We start from the raw sequence: 25,089 nt of genomic DNA, 5'->3' as shown, positions 1-25,089 counted from the left end.
AATAAGATAAAATTATTTTCTCAATTTACATGAGAGGGATGAAATGGCTAGCTAAATAAAACCTCTTACCCTAACCACGTTTGTATATAAAGGAAACTATAAATAGAACTTAACCCTATTGCGGTTATAAAAAAATTCAGTTGACCCTCGATTATAGATCAAACATCCGCGAATTTCCTCAACCAGCGCCATCCTATATTCAATATATCAAAAGAACCCTAGATCTGCCCCCAATCGTTACCACACCACGTCACACCACACCATCACCATCCCCACACCATCAATGTCGTCCCCCTCTCACCACGTCCCCCTCCAACATCGACCACCTTCCCTCACACACCGCCGCCACCACCACCCACAACTGCCGCTTGCTCATCCTCAAATGGAACGGCGCAAAATACTAGTCCTGCTCCACATCGACGTTATCGTCCCCAATAGCCCCCTCCGCGACGTCTCCAGGAGAAGGAGAAGGAGTGTCGTTCTAGTGGTGGCGGCTGTTGGGAATCAGGCACGTGTACGTAGCGGAAAACAAAAATTTTATGCGAATTAAACGAGTTTAAGTCACACAATCACATGCCCGACATATAATAAAAAACTAATTGCGTACCTTGGCGCTTCCAGCGAAATTTAAAAACAAACATACATGCGAATTATTTAATCGGAATTAAATCAACTAGCATGCTCGCATTAAATCAAATAATCACGCTCGCAATAAATAATGAATTTCATGTAATCACATAATATACATAAAACCATACAACATACTTACTAGACGAACATGTGCATATTCAATTTAAATAAAAACGAATCGAATAACAATGGATTCGAAATTTTACCTCTTGAAGCGTGAGGTAGGCGCACGAAACGAAACTAGATTGCCACAGAAACCAATCCGTGCAATCCGGGAGCGGCGGCGACGGCATAGGGCTGCTCCTTGATTCTTCGATCTTCCTCCTCTCGGATTTCACCTCGTATACTTCGATCTACTAAAGCGTGGCACTAGACACGCAGTAGTTAGAATAAACGGAAAAAATAAACAAAGAAAAGAACTACCACGATTAATCGGCCAAAAGAGGCTGATTTCCGTCGAGTGGACGGCGGCGGGGGCCGTGAGGAGAGATCGGCCGAGAGAGAGAGAGGGGGCGGCTAGGGTTTCGTAATTAGGGTTGTGTTCAAGTATGTGTGCAAGACCCATAAATCAAGTATTTATAGTGTCTTGCATAAAAGCCCTAATGGGCTTAAGTTGGACCGGGCCCAACAGCTTAAGTTCATTAGTTCTTTCACTCGCTCGTCTCTCTCAATTCAATGATCGGAAAATTATAACGATTACATTTTCGGAATCATTATAATGTCCTCGTCGATACGAGTGCCAATTCTCAATTTCCAACTTTCTAAAAGTGGAAACCCTAATTCAGTGCACTTTCTTAATTTGGAAACTTCCCAATTTAGAAAGTTCACTAATATGTTCGCCTATTCTTTTCCTTTTCTTATTCTCATTCGTAATTCCAAATTACGAATGTTGGACCCAATCACATTGACTTCCAATCATGCAAAGATAAAACATTTTTATCCCTGACCATTTATTCAAAGATCTCATTTGCACGAGCAGTGTGACCCTCGATGGTTCAGGTGTAAGCTAGCCGTGGGCCCACAACCCTTTGTGGCACTAGGCCAAAATGGTCGACTGGCGACGAAAATTGGCGACGAAAATGTCTATTTGGCGACGATTTTTTACTGTTAGCGACGAATTTTTTTCGTCGCCAAATCCTATAGAAAACGTCGCCAAACGCCCCGTCGCAAGGTCTGCGACGAAAAGTCATTTACGACGCAAAGTTTGGCGACGAATTGTATAAATCGTCGCAACATTCGTATTTTCTGAAAAAAAAATGTTTTTTTAATGTTCGCGACGGATCCTATACTTTCGTCGCTTCCCAGTTGCGAAGAACAAATAATAAGTCGCAACCGTTTGCGACGAATTATATGTTCGTCGCTAGATTAAGCGACGTTTTGTGACGATTTCGTCGCTACGTTTTCGAAAATATTTGCGACTAATAGCCTTTTTCGTCGCAAGACCTACGAGTTATTTGCGACGATTTGTTTTATTTATTCGTCGCTAGTTACTATAGTTTCTGTTTGCGACTATTTTGTATTTTAGTCGCAAGTTTTTTTTTTTTATACATTTAAATTTTGGTTTATTTATTTTTTCAATTAACAAATTCAACCTGTATTCAGCAGCTGTAAAAAAAAAACACTTATATCAAAAATATTAAAACCAATTATAAGGATTAAATATCAAGGTAGCACAAAACATAAATTAAAAAAGTACATAAAAACTTAAAAGCATATAATGTAGTGTTTCAAACTTTAATTCAAAAACCAAACAAAGTTCATCCCTTTTTATACTCCACCATCATCTCGACTTTGAACTCTTTGTGGTGGTTGCAATCTTAATTCCAAGCCCATCTCGCGTATGAATCTTCCTTCACTAGTGTATATGTCTTTGCATGGACCGTCGTGTACTATTGGTAGCTCCCCTTCTTCGTATACGTAACTCCTGCAATATAATATATTTTTCTTTAATACTAGCAACAAAATCTAGAAATAAAAACAGTAATATGCTAAAAAGTGGCTTTTGTCTGCTTGAAGAAACGGGCAAGGTGATGGCAATGCATTAGCAAGAGGAATGATTTAAGGGATGAAATGATAGCATAATGTACTATGACTACTACTACTTGTTTACGCCACAATCACTGCAGACTAATACAATACAGCTGTTTTAAGCAGGTTTATAGCATAATAACTAGAAGGTTAAATGTTTCATAGGAGCTAATTAATTTTCCCTTTCGTTGGAGAGATCTTAAAATGAAGTGAATTTCAGATCGATAGGGAATACTTAAAGGAGCATGGTTATTAATTATCTCCAAAAGGGACCAAATGCAGAAATATATATGGAGTGAATGTCAACATGAAGGAGTTGAGCTTTTAATTATCATATGATATAATCCGACATAAACAGAAATTAATAGAATTTTAAGAAAGAGTGTTTGCTTTTTCTTTCAATTATTGTAAACATCAATTTAAAGAAATATTCTATGAATTCAAACTGTTGATCCAAAGAAAAAAAAATAAAAAAAAAAAAAAAAAAAAAGGACCACCAATATAGACAAAAAGGGTTAGAGTTAACCATGAGCTATGTTTGATACATAAAGAAAAAGCAATGAGTAATAGTATAGCACGGCGGATTCAGATGAAGCTCGTTTCACCTTAATCACCCAACGAATCAAGATTGGCGTCTAGCAACTACGTGTCATGATTCCCTAGATACAAATGAAGTGCCTACAAGAACCTTTTGATATAGTTAGCGTACAGTACGATCCCTTCGATTCATATGTCCCGATTGAACTAGAGGCATTGGTTCATCGAGACCTTCTTAGTAGTTCAATTACTGTGCGATCGTTCTAAGTGTTGTAATCGGTACGTGCATGACTTAGAGAATCGAATTCTCTAATCATCACTTAGTCAGCTCTGGCCAGAGACTTAGAGATTACAAACTATGAGAACACACAGGACATCCAAGACTATTCTAGCGATCGAATCCCCGACTACAATGCACAGACCTCCCACTAGATTTCGGACTGCACGAACACTGGCCCTTGGGGTGGTCCTCGGTGGAACTCAGGGACAGGTCACGATACAGCTGGTCCTCTAGTGAAGTCACGGTGATGTCTAGGTCATAAGGACTAATGATGTACAACTATACCATAGATATCTCTACTCGATTATTGAGAACCACTTAGAGATTTCTAGGGTGAGGGAGTTCAGTGAACTCGTCAACTTACGAGCACCCACTTATGCATGCCGATATCACAATACCGTTTACTGATGAGATGCAGTACACATACACTAAGTGCTAGTCTCTTAATGGGAAAGGCCGATATCCTCATTGGTGGCGTAACCCTTCGACTAGGAACACGTTTAACAGTTATAATACTAAAGTAAATATCTCATGATCCTAACGAACAATTACTAGTACTTGTAATAATTGTAAGGACTATATATATGCTTGTGACAAATGGACAAATATATAGAATGCCAAGGTGTTTTATTATTAATACGAAAAAAGGTTTGTTTATTACAATAATAAATGGAAAGACCACAGCCACAAGTTGGCTTGTTGGTCACCTACTCTAACAATCTCCCACTTGACCTAAAGCCAACTACCCATGAATCGCAATCCCATCGACTCTCGATGTTTCTCGTGGACCGACCTTGATAAAGGCTTCGTGAAGGGGTCTGCAACGTTCTCTTACGAGGTGACTCGTTCTACTTTAACTTCACCTCTATCAATGATCTCTCGGATCACATGATACTTCCTCAGAATATGCTTGGACTTCTGATGAGATCTCGGCTCCTTAGCTTGCGCCACGGCTCCGGTGTTATCACAGTACAACGGTACTGGATCATTAGCATTAGGAATGACACCCAACTCTTGGATGAACTTCCTTATCCAAGTCCCTTCTTTTGCAGCTTCGGACGCTGCAATGTATTCAGCTTCTGTAGTGGAATCGACTGTCGTGCTTTGCTAGGAACTCCTCCAACACACGGCACCACCATTAAGCGTGAATTAAATCCCGAGTTCAACTTTGAGTCATCCACATCCGATTGAAAACTAGAGTCGGTAAAGCCCTCTAATTTCAACTCGGCACCCCCATAGACCAAAATTATATCCTTAGTCCTTCGTAAGCAATTGAGGATATCTTTCACGGACTTCCAGTGAGCTGGACCGGGGTTAGACTGATATCGGCTTGTGACACTCACATCATACGCAATATCGGGTCTCGTACATAACATGCCATACATTATGCTTCCTATGGCAGAAGCATAAGGCGTCCTTTTCATCTCCTCGATTTCACTAGGTGTCTGAGGACACATGGATTTCGAGAGCGAACCCCATGGGACATTGGCAAGAATCCATTCTTGGATTCTTCCATGCTAAACCGTTTCATAACGGTGTCTATGTACAGGCTTTGGGATAAGCCAAGCATCTTTCTTGCTCTATCTCTATAGATGCGTATTCCTAATACATAAGATGCTTCTCCCAAATCCTTCATTGAGAAACGTGTGGACAACCATGATTTTGTTTGTTGCAACATTCCAACGTCATTCCCAATGAGTAGAATGTCATCAACGTAAAGCACTAAAAATATCACTGCCCTCCCACTAACCTTCTTGTATACACAAGGTTCCTCCGGGTTCTTCTCAAAATCAAACTCTTTGATAGTTGAGTTGAACCTAATGTTCCAACTACGGGATGCTTGATTCAATCCATAAATGGATCGCTGGAGTTTGCAAACCTTTTGCTCACTTCCAGAAGATATGAAACCTTACGGATGCGCCATGTAAATTTCTTCCTCAATGTCTCCATTAAGGAAAGCGGTCTTCACATCCACTTGCCATATCTCGTAGTCGTACCACGCAGCTATGGCCAGCAAAATCCTAATGGACTTCAACATCGCGACTGGTGAAAAGGTTTCCTCATAATCAACACCTTGCCTTCGAGTCTTCGAGTATATCCTTTCGCTACCAATCTAGCTTTATAGGTCGATACCTTTCCATCCACTCCAATTTTCTTCTTATAGATCCACTTGCAGCCTATGGGAACTATTCCCTTAGGTGGATCTACCAAGGTCCACACCTTGTTGGAGTACATGGAGTCCATTTCGGATTTCATGGCAGTTAGCCAATGTCCCATGTCCACATCCGATACGACCTCATTGTATGTTCTTGGATCTTGTCCAAGATCAACATGATCTTCATCAATTTCGAGGAGGAATAATCTATCCGGCATTTTCCGAACTCTTTCGGATCTACGTACCGTAGGTTCGTGACGTATATTAGTGGATTTTTTTATTGGTTCGATTACTTGTTCTTGCGCTTGAACTTCACTTTGCGGTTCTTGAACTACTTCAAGTTCTATCATTCTGCCTTCTCTATCGAATAGAAACTCCCTTTCCAAAAAGGTGGCGTTTCTCGAAACAAACGTATTTGCTTCCTTGACATAATAGAATTTGTATCCCATTGAGTCTTCGAGATACCCCACAAAATAGCACAAGTCGGATTTACTATCCAACTTATCTCCCACTAATCGCTTCACATAAGCGGGACAACCCCATATCCTAATATGTTTGAAGTTGGGTTTTCGGGAATGCTAAAGTTCGTATGGTGTGGATTTAACTGCTTTGGTGTTAACTCTATTCAGCAAATACGCGGCAGTGCGAAGTGCGTGACCCCACAAGTATGCCGGTAAGTTGGTGAACCCCATCATAGATCGAACCATGTCTAACAAGATTCTATTCTGACGCTCGGAAACTCCAATAAGTTGAGGAGTTCCGGGTGGAGTCCTTTGAGATTTTATTCCATTCTCTTTTAGATAGTTAATCAACTCTATGCTCAAGTATTCTCTACCACGATCGGATCGCAGCTTCTTAATACTTCGTCCGAGTTGCTTCTCTACTTCGTGTCTAAAATCTTTGAACTTTTCAAATGTTTCGGACTTGTACTTCATCAAGTACACATACCCATACCTAGAATAATCGTCGGTAAAGGTAGCGAAGTAGTTCTATCCACCCTTCGCACTAACACTTAGTGGACCATATACGTCTGTATGGATCAAATCCAAAAGACCTTCAGCTCGTTCCATTTTTCCTTTGTAGGGTGACTTGGTCGTTTTCCCTTTAAGGCAAGATTCACAAGTTTGTAGTGATTTCACGTCCTCTAAAGGGAACAATCCTTCACTAACAAAATCGTTCATCCTTCTTAAAGAGACATGACCTAATCTAGCGTGCCAAAGTTGTGCGGGGTTTTGATCTATCTCCTTACGTTTTGCTGATTTTCGCCTTAAGGGCCCCCACTACCTTCACCCACTTCGAACTTGCTATTTGGGAAGGAAACTCTTTCCTTTCTCTTCTTTTGGGAAGAACTCTTCTTTCCAGAAGTAGCAGCAATGAGAACAGACTTCTCTTTCTTAATGGTGGACTCGAAACTGACCAACATGTTCATTAACTCATCCAAGGGAGGATCTAGTTTGTTCATGTTGAAGTTCACTATGAACGATTCATAGGAACTAGGAAGATACAACATGATCAAATCCAACGAGAGCTCGACAGGGAGGGTGACATCGAGATTCACTAGCTTTTCAAGGAGAGTGATAATTTTGAGACAGTGCTCGTAGACAGAAGTCTCTTCGCGCAGTCTCGCCGTGATCAACTCCTTTGTAGCAACGTACCTCGATGCCCTAGTATTCTCACTATATATGCTATCGAGATGAGCCTTGATATCGAAAGCATGTTTGCGAGACTCATATTTCCTCGCAAGCACTGGCTCCATGGCGGCTATCATATAACACCTAGCATGAGTGTCGTCTTTCTTCCATGCTTCATAAGTTTCCTTTTCAGCATCGGTCGCAGTGTCGGGTATAGTGGCATGAAGTCTCTCATTAAGGACATAGAGACGCCCCTCAACGGTTAGCACAAGTTTAAGACCACGCAACCAATCTAGGTAATTAGGGCCATTGAGTTTATTGTCGAGGATTGACATTATGGGATTCTTAGACATGATTATCTGAGAGGTTTAGAGAAGAGGATTATTAGAGATTCGTATTGAATAAATTTTACAATTAAATGTTTGGACTTATGTTATTTAATTGTTCTCCCACTAATTTTATCGAGTTCCACTTCCCTCTAGTAGACAAACGAGAAAACCGATTTTTCTTTAATGGGCTTTAGGTCCAATAGACAAATATAACCCGTAGTTAATCTAGCCCGATTATATTTGCCCAAAGGTAGATCACAATCAATCGTATCCATTATATGACCCTAAATTAATTTTCCTCGCACTTGATAATGACCTAAGTTAATCTCGCGAATTCAAAATCGTTGTGTGTCAAGTCTAACCTACCAATCAACTAGTATCGCGTTTTTCAAAATAATTATAGGACCTCAACTAGCATAAATCTATCAAATAATGTTGAGGTACTATTAATTAAGTTGAAGTGTAATCAATATTATATATGTGATCTATTAATTAAAATCAATTTAACAATTTAGATTAATTAATTAATATAACACCTATTTACTAAAATAGATGATTGTTGATTCGATTATCTAATTGGGATTAACTGAAAATAATTTTCCGAAAATTAAAATCTATTTGTTTTAAGTTAAAAAAAAAAAATTATTTTCAATGAACCGGTTCAGCCCGACCGGTCTGACCGGTTCGGACCGAAACGGTCCGGTTCTGCCCGGTCCAGTTGACCCAATTCAGTGGGCCGGGTCAGTCGGACCGACAACCGGTTTGACTGACCCGAATCCACGTGGAATCGGTCAATTGAATCGTGCCCAACCATCGAGCCGGCCGGTTCGACCGGCTCGATCCGAATTAAATAAAACCGACGTTTCAAAAATAAATTTCAGATCCGATTTTCTAATTTTAAACAATTTTAAAGCTGGAAAAATTCTAAACAATATTTCAAAAATATTTTAAACTTTCGAAAACTCCCAATTACATAATACAACAATCGCTACTTTAATAAATCGAACATGCATCAAAATAATAGCATATTAAAAATGCAATTAATTGCGCAACGATCTCTGATACCACTGTTGGGAATAAAGCACGTGTACGCAGCGGAAAACAAAAATTTTATGCGAATTAAACGAGTTTAAGTCACACAATCACATGCCCGACATATATTAAACAATTAATTGCGTACCTTTGCGCTTCCAGCGAAATTTAAAAACAAACATACATGCGGATTATTTAATCGAAATTAAATCAACTAGCATGCTCGCATTAAATCAAATAATCACGCTCGCAATAAATAATGAATTTCATGTAATCACATAATACACATAAAATCATACAACATACTTACTAGACGAACATGCATATTCAATTTAAATAAAAACGAATTGAATAACAATGGATTCGAAACTTTACCTCTTGAAGCGTGAGGTAGGCGCACGAAACGAAGCTAGATTGCCACAGAAACCAATCCGTGCAATCCGGGAGCGGCGGCGACGGCGTAGGGCTGCTCCTCGATTCTTTGATCTTCCTCCTCTCGGATTTCACCTCGTATACTTTGATCTACTAAAACGTGGCACTAGACACGCAGTAGTTAGAATAAACGGAAAGAATAAACAAAGAAAAGAACTACCACGATTAATCGGCCAAGAGAGGCCGATTTCCGGCGAGTGGACGGCGGCGGCGGCCGTGAGGAGAGATCGGCCGAGAGAGAGAGAAGGGGCGGCTAGGGTTTCGTAATTAGGGTTGTGTTCAAGTATGTGTGAAAGACCCATAAATCAAGTATTTATAGTGTCTTGCATAAAAGCCCTAACGGGCTTAAGTTGGACCGGGCCCAACAGCTTAAGTTCGTTAATTCTTTCACTCGCTCGTCTCTCTCAATTCAATGATCGGAAAATTATAACGATTACATTTTCAGAATAATTATAATTTCCTCGTCGACACGAGTGCCAATTCTCAATTTTCAACTTTCTAAAAGTGGAAACCTTAATTCAGTGCACTTTCTTAATTTGGAAACTTCCCAATTTAGAAAGTTCACTAAGATGTTCGCCTATTCTTTTCCTTTTCTTATTCTCATTCGTAATTCCAAATTATGAATGTTGGACCCAATCATATTGACTTCCAATCATGCAAAGATAAAACATTTTTATCTATGACCATTTATTCAAAGATCTCATGTGCACGAGCAGTGTGACCCTCGATGGTTCAGGTGTAAGCTAGCCGTGGGCCCACAACCCTTTGTGGTCAAAACTCGTCCCTTAGAGTTACGATTTAGATGAATCTCGTTTCACCTTAATCACCCAACGAATCAAGATTGGCGTCTACCAACTACGCATCATGATTCCCTAGATACAAATTAAGTGCCTGCAAGAACCTTTTGATATAGTTAGCGTACAGTACGATCCCTTCGATTCATATGTCCCGATTGAACTAGAGGCATTGGTTCATCGAGACCTCCTTAGTTCAATTACTGTGCGATCGTTCTAAGTGTTGTAATCGGTACGTGCATGACTTAGAGAATCGAATTCTCTAATCATCACTTAGTCAGCTCTGGCCAGAGACTTAGAGATTACAAACTATGAGAACACACAGGACATCCAAGACTATTCTAACGATCGAATCCCCGACTACAATGCACAGATCTCCCACTAGATTTCGGACTGCACGAACACTGGCCCTTGGGGTGGTCCTCGGTGGAACTCAGGGACAGGTCACGATACAGCTGGTCCTCTAGTGAAGTCACGGTGATGTCTAGGTCATAAGGACTAATGTTGTACAACTATACCATGGATATCTCTACTCGATTATTGAGAACCACTTAGAGATTTCTAGGGTGAGGAGTTCAGTGAACTCGTCAACTTACGAGCACCCACTTATGCATGCCGATATCACAATACTGTTTACTGATGAGATGTAGTGCACATACACTAAGTGCTAGTCTCTTAATGGGAAAGGCCGATATCCTCATTGGTGGCGTAACCCTTCAACTAGGAACACGTTTAATAGTTATAATACTAAAGTAAATATCTCATGATCCTAACGAACAATTACTAGTACTCGTAATAACTGTAAGGGCTATATCTATGCTTGTGACAAAGGGACAAATATATAGAATGCCAAAGTGTTTTATCATTAATACAAAAAAGGTTTGTTTACTACAATAATAAATGGAAATACCACAGCCACAAGTTGACTTGTTGGTCACCTACTCTAACACCGACGACTTTTCTTCATCTCCGAATCGAGACAGAGAAGAAACCAGGGAACTGGGAGAGATTTGGGTGGGAAATGGGAAAGAGAAAAAGAAATAGCAGAGAAAAGAGAAGAGAGACGTGAAAAGGAAAATATAGAAATGAAAAATAAGATAAGGGTTGTTGAAAGATACATTAAAGCTTGAGTAACTTTCCCTCAATGCCGATTCCAATTGGGTCGATGAAGGACACCCTGGTAAATAGATTGGTTCTCGACGAGTTGGACTATGACGTTGATGTGATGCGTGAAGAGCTTAAGAAATACCTTTCCTCCATTACTAACGAGCAGAAAAACGTGTTCGATGATATCATGGATGTTGTTACAAATGACAGAGGTGGACTGTTTTTTCTTTATGGGAATGAAGGAACGGGAAAGACTTTCATATGGCAAACTTTATCGGCTACTATCCGTTCAAAAAGCGTTATAAATGTTACTTCCAGTACTGGCATTGCTTCGCTTCTACTTCCCGGTGGCAGAACTGCTCATTCGCGATTTGGACTGCCAATAATTGTACATGAGAGCTCCACATGCAACATCAAACAATAGAGTCCACAGGCAGAATTGTTGTCTAAAGCAAAGCTAATCATATGGGAAGAGGCACCGATGATGCACATGTACTGTTTCGAAGCACTCGACAAAACAATGAAATCTATACTTGATTCAGATATGCCATTTGGAGGGAAGGTTGTAGTTCTTGGAGGGGACTTTCGGCAAATTCTCTCAGTTGTGTTGAAAGAGTCGAGACAAGACATTGTTCATGCTACAATCAATTCATCACTGTTGTGGAGACGATGTAAGGTTATGAAGTTGAACAAGAATATCAGACTTGAGTAGTCCTCCTCTTCCGCCAATGCAGATAAAATAAGAGAATTTTGGGACTGGATATTGAGAATCGGCAATGGCGATGTTGGCGAGGAAAATGACAGTGATGCCACAATTGAAATTCCCGATGACATACTGATTCGTAATTCTGCAGATCCCTTTTTGGATTTTATCGAGTTTGTCTATCCCGATCTGATGACCAACCTGTTCACTCCCGAGTATTTCGAGGGCAGAGCAATTCTTGCACCCAATAATAAAAGTGTCGGTTTTGTGAACGATCATTTTTTGTCGATCATAACTAGAGAGGAGAAGGTCTATTTCAGCTCCGATAATATGTGCAAGGAGGATTTATTATCGGATGTTAACGCAGAAATATACTCCCCGGAGTTTCTCAACACCATATCATGCTCCGGAAATCCACCGCATAAGTTGACATTGAAAAGAGGTGTTCCATTTATACTCATCAGAAATATTGATCAGACCATAGGATGTGCAATGGAACAAGGCTTCGGGTTATTAATATGGGAAAACACGTTCTCATCTGCAGGATCATATCCTCTCCGGTAAACATGTTGATGATATGGTGTTCATTCCTAGAATGAATTTGGTTCCGTCCAACTCTGCATTGCCTATTAAATTCCAGCGGCGTCAGTTTCCGCTGATGGTATCATTCGCAATGAGAATCATAAAGTCAAGGAAAACTCTTTCTCATGTAGGCATTGTACTTGCCAAGACCTGTTTTCAGTCACGTATAGCTCTATGTCGCACTCTGGAGAGTTAAGAGTCGAAGTGGCATAAAGATTTTGATTAACTCGGAATCTGGCGATACAACCAACGTTACAAATAATGTTGTATACAAGGAAGTTTTTAGCATATATGAAGGTAATTCTATGTACAAAAAATTACAATGTTCAATGACGACCTTTATTATCTATTATTTATATGTTTTATTATTCCTCATTTGTAGGTTTATTTTAATTGTACTATGAACTTGCTATAGACTCCGCTCGCTATATTTGATGAAGGTTATTTTTACAATGATTTTATGCCATTAAACAGTTATATTGGTATTGTTTTGGTAACAATTTACATATTTCGTATGACCATTGTACAACGTATGCAGGTCAGTTGCATTGTATTGGATTTGTTGCATGCGTTTGTTTAGGGCGGTTGGTATCAAATAAAACAACACAGATTGTTTGGATCAAATTCAAGATTTGAACGTTCATGTGTCATTGTTGTTGTTAAAATTTGGGACCAGCGATATATTTGCTCTTTGTGTGTGGAAATTAAAACCTTCGATGTTTAGTTTTTTCATTTATTCCGGCTTATTTCATCACTTACACAATACAAGTTAATATTTCCTTGTATATATTACATATCAACACTTAATCTTAATATTTCGAGAACTTTTTTTATTATTCAATATTTGTTTTACGATGAATAACTCGTGCATCGCACGGGTGTAGTACTAGTAAATTTATAAGGAGCATTGTTTTAAAGTAAAAGGGGATTTCTCAAATAATTTATTGAAGAGATCTATCATGACTTTTCTAAATTTAGAGGTGCTTACTAATTTTCCCTAAAAATTAATCCGATAAATGTAACGTAACGAGTCTTTAGTGTAATAATGTAGACAGAATTGTCTTGTTTGCTCGTTAGAACTAGTTGATTAGAAAATAATTAATTCAAGTAAGTCGTCGTCGTTAACTAATTTGCGGTTACATACGACCAAAATGAAATCTAGACATTGTTATAATATTAAAAAAATGTTACCTAATCAAACAAACTTAGACTTTTACCATCTACTTATGCATTAACACGTCATCTAATGTAATTAGAAATTTAGTCCAAATTGAAATGTGAAGTAATACAGAGTAATCGAACTAAAACAATAATGAAGTCACCCTTGAAAACCTATTTAAGCTATAATGAAAAAGACTTGTGAAGAAAGCAAAATTAATTGAGTTTGATGAGGCACAGTGGGTGCAACTACTTCTCCCCCCTCTGTAGAGGTTGAACTAAGTTTTTGTCCACTAATCTTACTATCAAAACCTAATCCGCCAACCTCAGAATTTAACCACCTTCTCTCTCTCTCTCTCTCTCTCTCTCTCTCTCTCTCTCTCTCTCTCTCTCTCTCTCTCTCTCTCTCTCTCTCTCTCTCTCTCTCTCTCTCTCTCTCTCTCTCTCTCTCTCTCTCTCTCTCTCTCTCTCTCTCTCTCTCTTTATTATAAAAAGGAGATTTCTCTCTTTATTTTATCACTCATCAAATCATCAATTCATTTTCGACTTCTTACTGAAAATGGAGTCCTTTAGAAGTAATTACAACAAACTGTTTACTTCTTTCTTCTTATTCTCGGCCCTCTTGCTCGTTTTTATGAGCTCAATGCCGATAACTAATGCAAAAGTTCACCACCATGATTTTGTTGTAAGTTATATATATATATATATATATATATATATATATATATATATATATATATATATATATATATATTCATACTATCTACTATTGTTGCTTATATGCATGTTTCCTTAATTATTTTATTTTATTTTATTTTTTCTGATGCTTTAAAGATTAGTTTTGAATTGGCTGCATGCAGGTGCAAGCAACACCAGTGAAGAGGCTGTGCAAAACCCATAACACAATTACCGTGAATGGGATGTATCCCGGACCAACTTTGGAAGTCAACAATGGCGACACCCTCGTGGTCAAAGTCGTTAATCGAGCTCGTTACAATGTTACTATTCACTGGTAATTGCACAATAAGTACATATGATTGATTATATACATATGCATGCATGCGCATGCAACGCATTTTTCTTTAATTATCTACAAGCTAGCTAGTAATTCAATTCGACGAACGAATAGGCATGGAGTGAGGCAAATGAGAACCGCGTGGGCAGACGGACCGGCATTTGTGACGCAATGCCCAATCAGACCGGGTGGTAGTTACACTTACCGGTTCACAATCGACGGACAAGAAGGCACTCTTTGGTGGCACGCCCATAGTTCTTGGCTCAGAGCCACCGTCTACGGTGCTCTTATCATTCGCCCCAGGCAAGGTGACGAATATCCCTTCCCCAAGCCCAACCGCGAAACTCCCCTTCTTCTTGGTAATTATTATTTTTTTATTAATTACATATATTATAATTTGCTTAGTTGAGTTTAATCTATATATAATTGATGGCGACGATCGAACAGGTGAATGGTGGGACGCGAACCCCATCGATGTTGTGAGACAAGCTACTCGAACAGGAGCCGCCCCTAATATTTCCGATGCTTACACCATCAACGGTCAACCTGGCGATCTCTACAATTGCTCCGCCAAAGGTAATTAATAATTAATTCATTGCTAATTAATTACTTTGCTTCTCTTTTGCAATTAATTAATTAAACACGTACGTACGGTATGTCATGGTGGATGCAGATACAATAGTAGTGCCGATAGCAGCTGGAGAGACGAATCTGCTAAGAGTAGTGAATTCGGCACTGAATCAAGAACTATTCTTCAAAGTGGCGAACCACAAGCTCACAGTAGTGGGAGCCGATGCCTCATACGTGAAACCATTCACAACCTCTGTTCTGATGCTTGGTCCAGGGCAAACCACAGATGTACTAATCACGGCCAATCAACCACCGGCAAGATACTACATAGCCGCACGAGCGTATGCAAGCGCACAAGGTGCACCCTTCGATAACACCACCACCACAGCTATCCTTCAATACAAATCCGCCGCTTGCAGTACATCCAAATGTGTCTCATCCAAACCCGTTATACCGAAAATGCCTGCTTTCAACGACACAGCCACCGTCACTGCTTTCACCACCAGCTTTAGAAGCCCAAGAAAAGCGCCCGTCCCCACTAAAATCGATCACAATCTCTTCTTCACCGTCGGTTTAGGACTTAACAAATGCCCACGTGGGGCCAGGTCGAGAAACTGTCAGGCTCCAAACGGAACTCGATTTGCTGCCAGCATGAACAATGTCTCGTTTGTGCTCCCGTCAAATTTTTCGCTGCTGCAAGCACATCAGCAGGGCGTACCTGGTGTTTTCACCACAGATTTTCCGGCAAATCCGCCGCTACGATTTGATTACACTGGAAACGTAAGCCGCTCGCTCTGGCAACCTGCTCAGGGTACCAAGGTATATAGATTGAAATACGGGGAAACAGTACAGTTGGTTTTGCAGGGGACGAGTATATTCACGGCTGAGAATCACCCAATTCACCTTCACGGTTACGACTTTTACATAATTGCCGAGGGTTTCGGAAACTTCAACGCAAAGAGAGATACAGCCAAATTTAATCTAGTGGATCCACCTCTTCGGAATACGGCTAGTGTACCTGTTGGAGGATGGTCGGTTATCAGATTTGTCGCCGACAATCCAGGTTAGTAGTACAAGATAACAAATTTATATAAATTCGAATGAATGCATAATATTTCATACTCAAATTAATTAAATGCATGAGTTTAATTTGGACATAATTATAAACAGGGGTGTGGCTGATGCACTGCCACCTGGATGTACACATAACATGGGGTTTGGCAATGGCTTTTCTAGTCGAAAATGGTGTCGGAAAGCTACAAACATTAGAGCCTCCTCCAGCTGACCTTCCCAAATGCAATTAATAGCATCAATACTAATATTTGCAGCAAATTTTTAATGTCCTGCTAGACGGGCAATTAATATTTTTGTGGTCGTATCTACGTGTTGTATCGTACGTTAACCCGCATTCGGGGTTTAGTACTTGTTTTCTTACTCCTTTTTTTTTTTTTTGGTATTATTTATTTGGCTATGTAAAAGCGGGGCGAGAATGATGGTGCTACATTAGCCAAACAACCGTCATTTTCGATATATCCAAGCATGTCCTTGATTGTAGCTTGTATCGTTTATCTGTGCAACATATACAATTATTATTTATTTCTTCTCCGATCCTTTGATATCTTCATTTGTGAAACTATAACAACCAATCATACAAGCAACTGAATGCAGAGTTAAGGCGATCGAAGAATACATGCACATGATAAATGCACGAATCCACTTAAAGTACGAGTAGTTCGTGTATTAGTGGTCAGGTTAAGAAGGAATTAATAAACAATAATTGAAGTGAGTTGTTGACAGAAATACTCAACACAGAGCAGCCACAACTCTTAAGAAAGATATGGGGTAAACAGCATAAAACCCCCATGTGTAATGGAAAACATGCACCAAACCCCCCTGTGTTAACTTTATTGCGTAGAATTCCCCGTGTTTTATTTTACCTTGCATGAAATCCCCATTCCGTTAACAATTAACACCGTTAACTATTTAGGGGGTTTCATGCAAGTTTTTCATAACACAAGGGGGTTTGGAGCATATTTTCTTCAAAAAAATATTTTATTTATTTAAAATTCGATTTTTTTTTTAAATTAAGTCAAACACATATATTCAATTGCAATATAAATAATTATTGACTAATAATAAGGATGAAATTTCTAACAATTTTTTTTTCCTTTTCTTTTTTTTTTGGAATTATGCCGTTTCCAATTCAAATTTTTAAATTTTAGAACATTGTTTTTCTCATTTGGATTTTCAAATTTTGATTCCATTTCTTAAAAAAAAAACAATTGCATCAAAATTGAAACTAAATGAAAAAAAATTGAAAATTTCCAATTTTGAATAAAAAAGTATTTTATCAATATATTTTTAAAAAATAAAAATTATATACTTATAAAATCAATATTGTTATACATTTGTATAATATGTCAAAGAATATAAATAATATGAAAATTCGAATATACTTTTGATATAAATAATTATATTAATAATTTTGAAAATTCGACTTTCAAAAATTGAATAAATGGATTTGACTCAAATTTCAAAAAAATAATTCAACATTTAAATACATAAGTAAATTTTACATAAATTCCACTTGTATTATAAATAGCATGCACCAAACCCCCTTGTGTTATGAAAAACTTGCATAGAATCCCCTAAATAGTTAACGGTGTTAATTGTTATCGGAATGGGGGATTTCATGCAACATAAAATAAAACACAGGGGGGTTCTATGCAATAAAATTAACACAGGGGGATTTGGTGCAGGTTTTCCATAACACAGGGGGGTTTTATGCAGTTTACCCGAAAGTATGAGGTTGTAATACAAAACCGCAGTCCAAAGATATTTTTGAAATCATTCAAAAGATTATGTAAATCTCCATAATAATTAGAACTCGAAAATATCATACATACATACATACAGTAGTATTATCAAACGTACAACTGCGTTACAATTAAGCAAGAAAGATGAGTCATAATAAATATACAAATTAAAGTCACACTCACAGCGTGATAAATAGGAAATTACTAACAACTCCACTCAATCGTCGTAATCTTTCTGGAATTTTCACGATTTCATTCCCTAATCTGCCGGAAAAGAAATTCAATAGTTGTACAGATTAATTAAACAATAGTTGGAAATAAAGCATACTGATATATATCCACTATCAGATTTTGGCTCCGTCCTAATTAATTAATTAATTAGGGGTTGGGGTAATATGCTAAGAGCCCCTCAAATCAAACCTAATTTAAACTAAATGACAACCTTAAATTTAATCTTTTAATTAAATCTCTATTTTCAAATAATATATGAACCACATCTTTTAATTTTTTTTAATCCCTAGTTTGCCCTTGTACCCTTAATATAATATCTATATTCACGTTTCTCCAACTTATCAGATTTATTTCTCTTATTTTCTTTTCTCTCTGCTCCTCTCTCGTTCTCTCCGTCTCGTTCTCTCCTTTTAGTTTTTTTCCCTCTCTCAATCTCTATCTCCCCACATCTCTCTCGCCCCTTAGTAATGGATGGGCTGGTGACGGCGGCTATGGTCGGTGGACTATGGTGGTGGAAAACAATAGATCTACAAATTCTTGTGGTGGATCGAGAGGGTTTGGTGGAGGCGGCAGCGGCGGATGGAGGCAACGGCGGCCGGTGAAGGCACATCGGCGAGTTGAGGCGGCGGCCGTCGGTGGAGGCGGTGGCGGCAGCGGCCGCCGGTGAAGGTGGTGGCGGTGGGTGGGAGTCGGCGGCGGCGGGTGGAAGGTGTGGTGGCGGTTGTGCGGGCGGGGCTGTGATAAATATTATGGAAAATATTTTTTGACTAATCAATTGGATCTAATTTCTTGTGTTTTGAAAGATTTTGCTTGATTTGGGTTGTTCAAATGCCAGATCTAGGTTTTCCCAAGTTGGTATGTGATTATAGTCGCGGCAGCTGAGAGCGTGGGTTGCTAGGGTTGGCGGCGGCTGCTAGGGTTTGCGACAGCTAGGAGTTTTTGGTGGCTAGGGTTTGGTAGTAAAACATAGTACACTGTAGTATACTATACTACACCGTAGTATACCATAGTACACCACTACAGTACGTCGTAGTATACCATAGTCTACTACAGAAAAATTGAAAAATATGTAAATTGAAATTAAAAAAATTAAAAAATAGCATTTTTTTTTTTGTAATTCTGAATATTATGTAGAAAAAAAGAAGGAAAAAAATAAAGAAATTTTTATAATAGTGTATAAAATGCTAAAATGAATAACGAGAAAAATGAAAACAAATGGATATTCTGAAGAAAAAATATATTAGATGAAAATATGAAAATATTAAATGCATAATAAATAAAATGATAAATGCAGCTTGGAATTTACTTAACGAATATTTCGAATTTGTGAGTGCATGGCATTTTTGGAATGAATTTTCTAAAAGATGTGAAGCAAATGTTTAGATAGACTTGTCATTTAGTTCAAATAAGTTTTGTCACGAGAGACCTATATCGTAAGAGCCCAATTAATTATGGGCAAATGGCAAAAAGGCCCATCACATGGGACTTAAATGCATTTTAGTCCACAAAAAAAACAGTCTCTCAATTAAGCTCATCCCCATGTCTTTAGTCTAAAATACCCTCAATAATATAATTTTTATCAATTCCACCCATTATACTCTAACTTTCTTAATATTACACATTGACCCCGAATTAAAACAAATATATCACATTAACCCCCAAAACTTTTTTTTTTCAGAAAATAATTTTTTTCTGAAATGTTTTTTTTCCGGCCAGATTCCGGCGTTGACTGTTTTTTTTTTTTTTTTTGAAACCTTTTTTTTCCTGCCGGTCAACCACCGTTGACCGCCGGTCTCCGGCGTTGACTTTTTTATTTTTATTTTATTTTTTTTTATTATTTTTTTTTTGAATTGTTTTTCTTAGAAAAAAATTATTTTAATTAATATTACTGTCTTGGCTACTAAATTACTGTCTCAGACAGTAATATTACTGTTTGGGCAGTAATATTATGAATATTATTTTTCCGAACAGTAATATTATTGATATTATTGTCTAAGACAGTTAAATTACTGTTGGAGACAGTAATTTAACATCCAAGGCAGTAATATTAATTAAAATAATTTTTTTTAAGAAAAAAAAAAGTTACTTAGCTTTTAAATTACTGTCTCCGACAGTTAAATAATTGCCGGAGACAGTAATTTAGCAACAAATACAGTAATATTAATTAAAAATATTTTTTTAAGAATAAAAAAGTCAATTAACAGTTAAATTACTGTCTCCGACAGTTAAATAACTGCTGGAGACAGTAATTTAGCAACGAATACATTAATATTAATTAAAATATTTTTGAAGAAAAAAAAGAGTCAATTAACAGTTAAATTACTGTCTCCGACAGTTAAATAACTGCTGGAGACAGTAATTTAGCAACGAATACAGTAATATTAATTAAAATATTTTTGAAGAAAAAAAAAAGAAAAAAAAGAGTCAATTAACAGTTAAATTACTGTCTCCGACAGTTAAATAACTGCCGGAGACAGTAATTTAGCAGCCAAGACAGTAATATTAATTAAAAAAAAAATTTAAGAAAAAACAAAATTATTTAAAAAAAAAAAGAAAAAAAAAGTCAACGCCGGAGACCGGCGGTCTCCGGTGGTGGGGGGTCAAAATTGAAATTAGGGTTAAAATTGGTTAATTGATGAAATTGGGCTAAATTATGGTGTAAATCATGAAATTGGAGTTAAATTGGGTTTCAATGAATTGGGGGTTATTTTGGTATATATAAAAGGATTTTCCTTATTTGCAAGTAAGTTTGAATGGATTGGATTTATTTGAAAGACAAAAAAATTGAATGTCCCTCTTTTAATTAAGTGCCCTTGTCATGGGCCTATTTGCCATTACCCCATTAATTAATTGCCTACTGTTCTTCGGTAACAAGATGTTAAAGTCTCAAGTCTATCTCAACATAATAATTAGTTTCTTATTACTAGCTAGTAAGATATAGGTGGTGCACCTCGGTACTTATAATAAAATATAGTACGTACTGGTCTACTGGAGATCAATCTGGTAGGAATATTCGAAGATAATTATTTTATTAGAAGAAATTTGTTGAATTAGAGAATATTTTTTAGGGTAAATTACACACACCCCTGAGGTATGCTTAAATAACTGTAAGGTCCATGTGGTATCGATAATTACACTTAGCCCCCTGAAACGTAGTCAGAAACTCTAATGGGATAATGAATTGGATACGTTATTCCGATAAGGTTCTAACGGACTATTGGTTTCAGAAAGTGGTGAAGACAACAAAGAGCTATGGGGTGACATGGCTCCCGAACATTCCCGAACATTTCTTAAATCACCCATAGCTCTTTGTTGTCTCCACCACTTTCAGAAACCAATAGTCCGTTAGAACCCTATCGGAATAACGTATCCAATTCATTATCCCATTAGAGTTTCTGACTACGTTTCAGGGGGCTGAGTGTAATTATCGATACCACAGGGACCTTACAGTTATTTAAGCATACCTCAGGGGGGTGTGTGTAATTTACCCTATTCTTTAATAGATACAGACCTTTAAGGTATTTGATAAGTGTGTAAATAGGCAAGTCAATATCTCAGTATCAGGATTATTAGGAATTAGTCACTGCACATATTTTTATTTCCTAGTTTAGTTTTCGTATGACTCCTATTTAAATAAACATCCTGTAACGTATTCAGTTTTGTGAAGTAGAATGTTTTTCTATTCTTTCTGATCGCCTACATGGTACCAGAGCTATTGGCGATATTTCTATAAACCTATTTCTATAAACCCTAGCCGCCATGTCTGAGGATACATCAGAATCTACTACCGCTGTTACTCAAACCAAAATTACTAATTACCCTAAACACTCACTCTATCCAAATCACCACCATTCGTTTAAATGGTGAAAACTTTCTGCGCTGGTCCCAATCCGTGCGGATGTATATCAGAGGTAGGGGAAAAATGGGTTATTTAACTGGAAAAAAGAAAGAACCAGAGACCAAAGATCCGTCTTACCCGGTATGGGATGCGGAAAACTCGATGGTAATGACTTGGTTGGTGAATTCCATGGAGGAGGACATCAGCTCTAATTATATGTGTTACCACACTGCAAAAGAACTCTGGGAAAATGTCAACCAAATGTATTCTGACCTGGGTAATCAGTCCCAAGTCTTTGAGTTAACGTTGAAACTCGGAGAGATTCGTCAAGGAGATCAAAGTGTTACAAAATACTTCAACTCCTTGAAGTGTTTGTGGCAAGATCTTGATTTATTCAGTGTTTACGAATGGAAATCATCTGAAGATTGCAACCATTATAAAAAGACGGTCGAGGATAACCGCATCTTCAAATTTCTCATCGGGCTGAATGTCGAATTCGATGAAGTTCGAGGAAGAATTATTGGAAGACAACCTCTTCCTTCACTTGGAGAAGTTTTTTCAGAGGTTCGTAGGGAAGAAAGTCGTAGGATGGTGATGTTGGGAAAGAAGTTATCAAACGATACCGTTGAAACTTCAGCCCTAGTTACTACTGAAGCAAATATCAACAAAAAATTTGATGATAAGCCTCGTGTGTGGTGTGATCATTGTGGAAAGCCTCACCATACTCGTGATACATGCTGGAAAATTCATGGAAAACCCGTTAATTGGAAAAACAAACAAGAAGGCAAATCTGGTCGTATAGCATCATCTCATGAAGTCGAAGCATTTTACTTTAGTAAAGAGCATATGAATCACCTACTAAAGTTGCTGAAATCCAATTCTTCTCCTGGTATTCCTAATGTTTCCCTTGCTCAAACAGGTAACAACTCAAAAGCCTTATCTTGTCATTTAAATCCCATTCCTGCCCAATGGATAATTGATTCAGGGGCCTCTGACCATATGACAAGTATTCCCCACTTATTCCAAACATATATACCATGTTCAGGCTCTGAAAAAATTAGAATAGCCGATGGTTCATATTCCCCTATTGCTGGAAAAAAGGTTTAACCAAACTTTCAAATATTATTAATCTTAAGTCCGTTCTTCATGTTCCTAAACTTGCTTGCAATCTTTTATCTGTCAGTAAGCTATGCAAAGACCTTAATGGTCGTGTTATCTTTGATGAATCACATTGTGAATTTCAGGAACGGAGCTCGGGGAAGATGATTGGCAGTGCTAAGGTGATAGATGGTCTCTACTATTTTTATGATGATATCTTCAATAATAAAAATATTCAAGGCTTGAGTCGTAACAATTCTACTTCTAATAGAGAACAAATAATGTTATGGCATCTTAGACTAGGGCATCCTAGTTTCCCTTACCTTAAGAACTTATTTCCTCTTTTGTTTAAAGGATTGGATTGTTCATCTTTTTATTGTGAAAGTTGTTTTCTATCTAAAAGTCATCGGGCTTCTTATCCTCCAAATTCTTATCGATCATCGAAACCATTTTACTTAATCCACAGTGATGTTTGGGGTCCCTCTAAGGTCACCACTATTTCTGGGAAAAGATGGTTTGTGACCTTTATTGATGATCATACTCGTTTGTGTTGGGTGTATTTGATGCATGATAAATCTGAGGTTAAAAAATTATTTAAGGATTTTTATATGATGATTGAAAACCAATTTGAAACTAAAATAAGCATTTTTCACACTGATAATGGCACGGAATACTTCAATGAGGTTTTAGGAATTTTTTTGAAAGAAAAGGGAATTTTTCATCAATCCTCTTGCATCGATTCTCCACAACAAAATGGCATTGCTGAAAGAAAAAATAAATATTTACTCGAGGTTTCTCGTGCTTTCATGTTTTCAATGAATGTTCCAAAATATTTGTGGGGAGAGGCAGTTTTGACAGCATCATATTTGATTAATATGTTGCCAACTCGTGTTCTTAAATACAATAAACCTTTCGATTTGTTCAAAAATCTATTTCCTCAAGCCTAGATTTCTTCTAATCTTCCTGTAAAAGTGTTCGGTTGCACTGTTTTCGTTCATCTACCTAACCGACTTCGGTCAAAATTGGACCCTCTGGCTGAAAAATGTGTTTTTGTTGGTTATGCCCCAAATAAAAAAGGGTACAAATGCTTTAATCCAGCAACAAAAAAATATTTTGTTAGAATGGACGTCTCTTTTGTGGAAAATCGTCCTTATTTTGAGAAAAAAATTCTTCAGGGGGAGAAACAAAATAGTGAATCAAATTTTTGGGATGTAAGTTCCTTACCAAAAACGATTCCTTTGGTATCTCCAAATACTGATTTCCTTAAACAAGGAAATGATACACAAGTATTGGAGAACCTGGAATCTCCTAGCACTAATATGCCGAACAAAATTGTATCTCTATTAGAGGAAGAAATGCTACCAGTGGCTACACAAGAACCAAATCTTGAACTTCAAGTTTATTCTAGAAGAAAGAATCGTAAAAAAAGTGGAGAGCCTGCTATTGTTTTTCAGCAAAGACAGTCAAAATTCCCGAGCAATGATTCTCTGAATGTTCAAGGTACACACAATCATAACTTACCTACAATTACTCCTATTATGTCTGAACATGCAGAGCCTTCAAGTGAAATTCCTACTGACCTTGACATCCCAATAGCCATTAGAAAAGGAACCAGAACCTGTACTCAACATCCTATTGCCAAATATTTGTCATATAAAAAACTTTCTCATAGACATAGGGCCTTTACCTCAAAGATTTCACGGTTGTTTGTTCCAAGGAATATTTAGGAAGCACTGGGTGATTCAAATTGGAAATTAGCAGTACAAGAAGAGATGAATGCTCTTAAAAAAAGGGAACTTGGGAGGTGGTTGATTTGCCCTGAGGAAAGAAAGTTGTTGGGTGTAAATGGGTCTTCACTATTAAGTGTAAGGCTGACGGTAGTGTGGAAAGATATAAGACGAGACTTGTGGCTAAAGGATTTACGCAAACACATGGTATTGATTATCATGAAACATTTTCCCCTGTAGCAAAAATTAATTCCATCCGAGTACTATTATCTCTGGCAGTCAACTCTAATTGGCCATTATACCAATTAGACATTAAAAATGCCTTTTTGAACAGAGACTTAGAAGATGAAGTGTTTATGAGCTTGCCACCGGGATTTGAAGGAAACCATGCCCAAG

General features: G+C 37.8%; 4 protein-coding genes across 4 annotated transcripts; all 4 read left to right on the top strand.

Annotated features, from left to right (window-relative positions):
- Positions 1 to 10,992: 10,992 nt before the first annotated feature.
- On the top strand, positions 10,993 to 11,379 carry LOC105951194 (uncharacterized). Its single transcript, XM_012974584.2, has one exon. The coding sequence runs from the start codon at positions 10,993 to 10,995 to the stop codon at positions 11,377 to 11,379; it is 387 nt and encodes a 128-aa protein (XP_012830038.2).
- A 96-nt stretch (positions 11,380 to 11,475) lies between these two features.
- Positions 11,476 to 12,633, top strand: LOC105951193 (uncharacterized). Its single transcript, XM_012974583.2, has 5 exons — positions 11,476 to 11,626; positions 11,690 to 12,167; positions 12,253 to 12,319; positions 12,411 to 12,537; positions 12,623 to 12,633. Exons 1-5 carry the CDS (start codon positions 11,476 to 11,478, stop codon positions 12,631 to 12,633), a joined length of 834 nt encoding a protein of 277 aa, XP_012830037.2.
- Positions 12,634 to 13,919: 1,286 nt separating this feature from the next.
- LOC105951160 (laccase-12) lies at positions 13,920 to 16,579 on the top strand. The gene is made up of 6 exons (XM_012974550.2): positions 13,920 to 14,083; positions 14,259 to 14,410; positions 14,528 to 14,772; positions 14,861 to 14,989; positions 15,087 to 16,046; positions 16,154 to 16,579. Exons 1-6 carry the CDS (start codon positions 13,958 to 13,960, stop codon positions 16,285 to 16,287), a joined length of 1,746 nt encoding a protein of 581 aa, XP_012830004.2. The 5' UTR covers positions 13,920 to 13,957; the 3' UTR covers positions 16,288 to 16,579.
- A 1,918-nt stretch (positions 16,580 to 18,497) lies between these two features.
- On the top strand, positions 18,498 to 23,147 carry LOC148770165 (uncharacterized). The gene is made up of 3 exons (XM_088819021.1): positions 18,498 to 18,524; positions 21,785 to 22,787; positions 23,113 to 23,147. The coding sequence occupies exons 1-3, from the start codon at positions 18,498 to 18,500 to the stop codon at positions 23,145 to 23,147; spliced, it is 1,065 nt and encodes a 354-aa protein (XP_088675147.1).
- Positions 23,148 to 25,089: the final 1,942 nt, after the last annotated feature.

Source organism: Erythranthe guttata, chromosome 6 (genome assembly GCF_056151865.1).
Source record: "Erythranthe guttata isolate IM_541 chromosome 6, IM_541, whole genome shotgun sequence".
NCBI classification, from domain to species: domain Eukaryota; kingdom Viridiplantae; phylum Streptophyta; class Magnoliopsida; order Lamiales; family Phrymaceae; genus Erythranthe; species Erythranthe guttata.
Note: the sequence above shows the minus strand (reverse complement) of the source record. Positions and strands in the feature narration are given on the sequence as shown.

What these genes read in the sequence shown, in the direction of transcription:
- LOC105951194 (XM_012974584.2), top strand. Translation starts at nt 10,993, where the DNA reads ATGCCGATTCCAATTGGGTCGATGAAGGACACCCTGGTAAATAGATTG.
- LOC105951193 (XM_012974583.2), top strand. Translation starts at nt 11,476, where the DNA reads ATGAAATCTATACTTGATTCAGATATGCCATTTGGAGGGAAGGTTGTA. An exon ending in GCAATGGAACAAGGCTTCGG is followed by an intron (nt 12,168 to 12,252) that starts GTTATTAATATG and finishes GTTCATTCCTAG; the next exon opens with AATGAATTTGGTTCCGTCCA. An exon ending in GGCGTCAGTTTCCGCTGATG is followed by an intron (nt 12,320 to 12,410) that starts GTATCATTCGCA and finishes AGTCACGTATAG; the next exon opens with CTCTATGTCGCACTCTGGAG.
- LOC105951160 (XM_012974550.2), top strand. Translation starts at nt 13,958, where the DNA reads ATGGAGTCCTTTAGAAGTAATTACAACAAACTGTTTACTTCTTTCTTC. An exon ending in TTCACCACCATGATTTTGTT is followed by an intron (nt 14,084 to 14,258) that starts GTAAGTTATATA and finishes GGCTGCATGCAG; the next exon opens with GTGCAAGCAACACCAGTGAA. An exon ending in TACAATGTTACTATTCACTG is followed by an intron (nt 14,411 to 14,527) that starts GTAATTGCACAA and finishes ACGAACGAATAG; the next exon opens with GCATGGAGTGAGGCAAATGA.
- LOC148770165 (XM_088819021.1), top strand. Translation starts at nt 18,498, where the DNA reads ATGGATGGGCTGGTGACGGCGGCTATG. An exon ending in GGCTGGTGACGGCGGCTATG is followed by an intron (nt 18,525 to 21,784) that starts GTCGGTGGACTA and finishes TATAAACCCTAG; the next exon opens with CCGCCATGTCTGAGGATACA. An exon ending in TGTTTCCCTTGCTCAAACAG is followed by an intron (nt 22,788 to 23,112) that starts GTAACAACTCAA and finishes TGTGAATTTCAG; the next exon opens with GAACGGAGCTCGGGGAAGAT.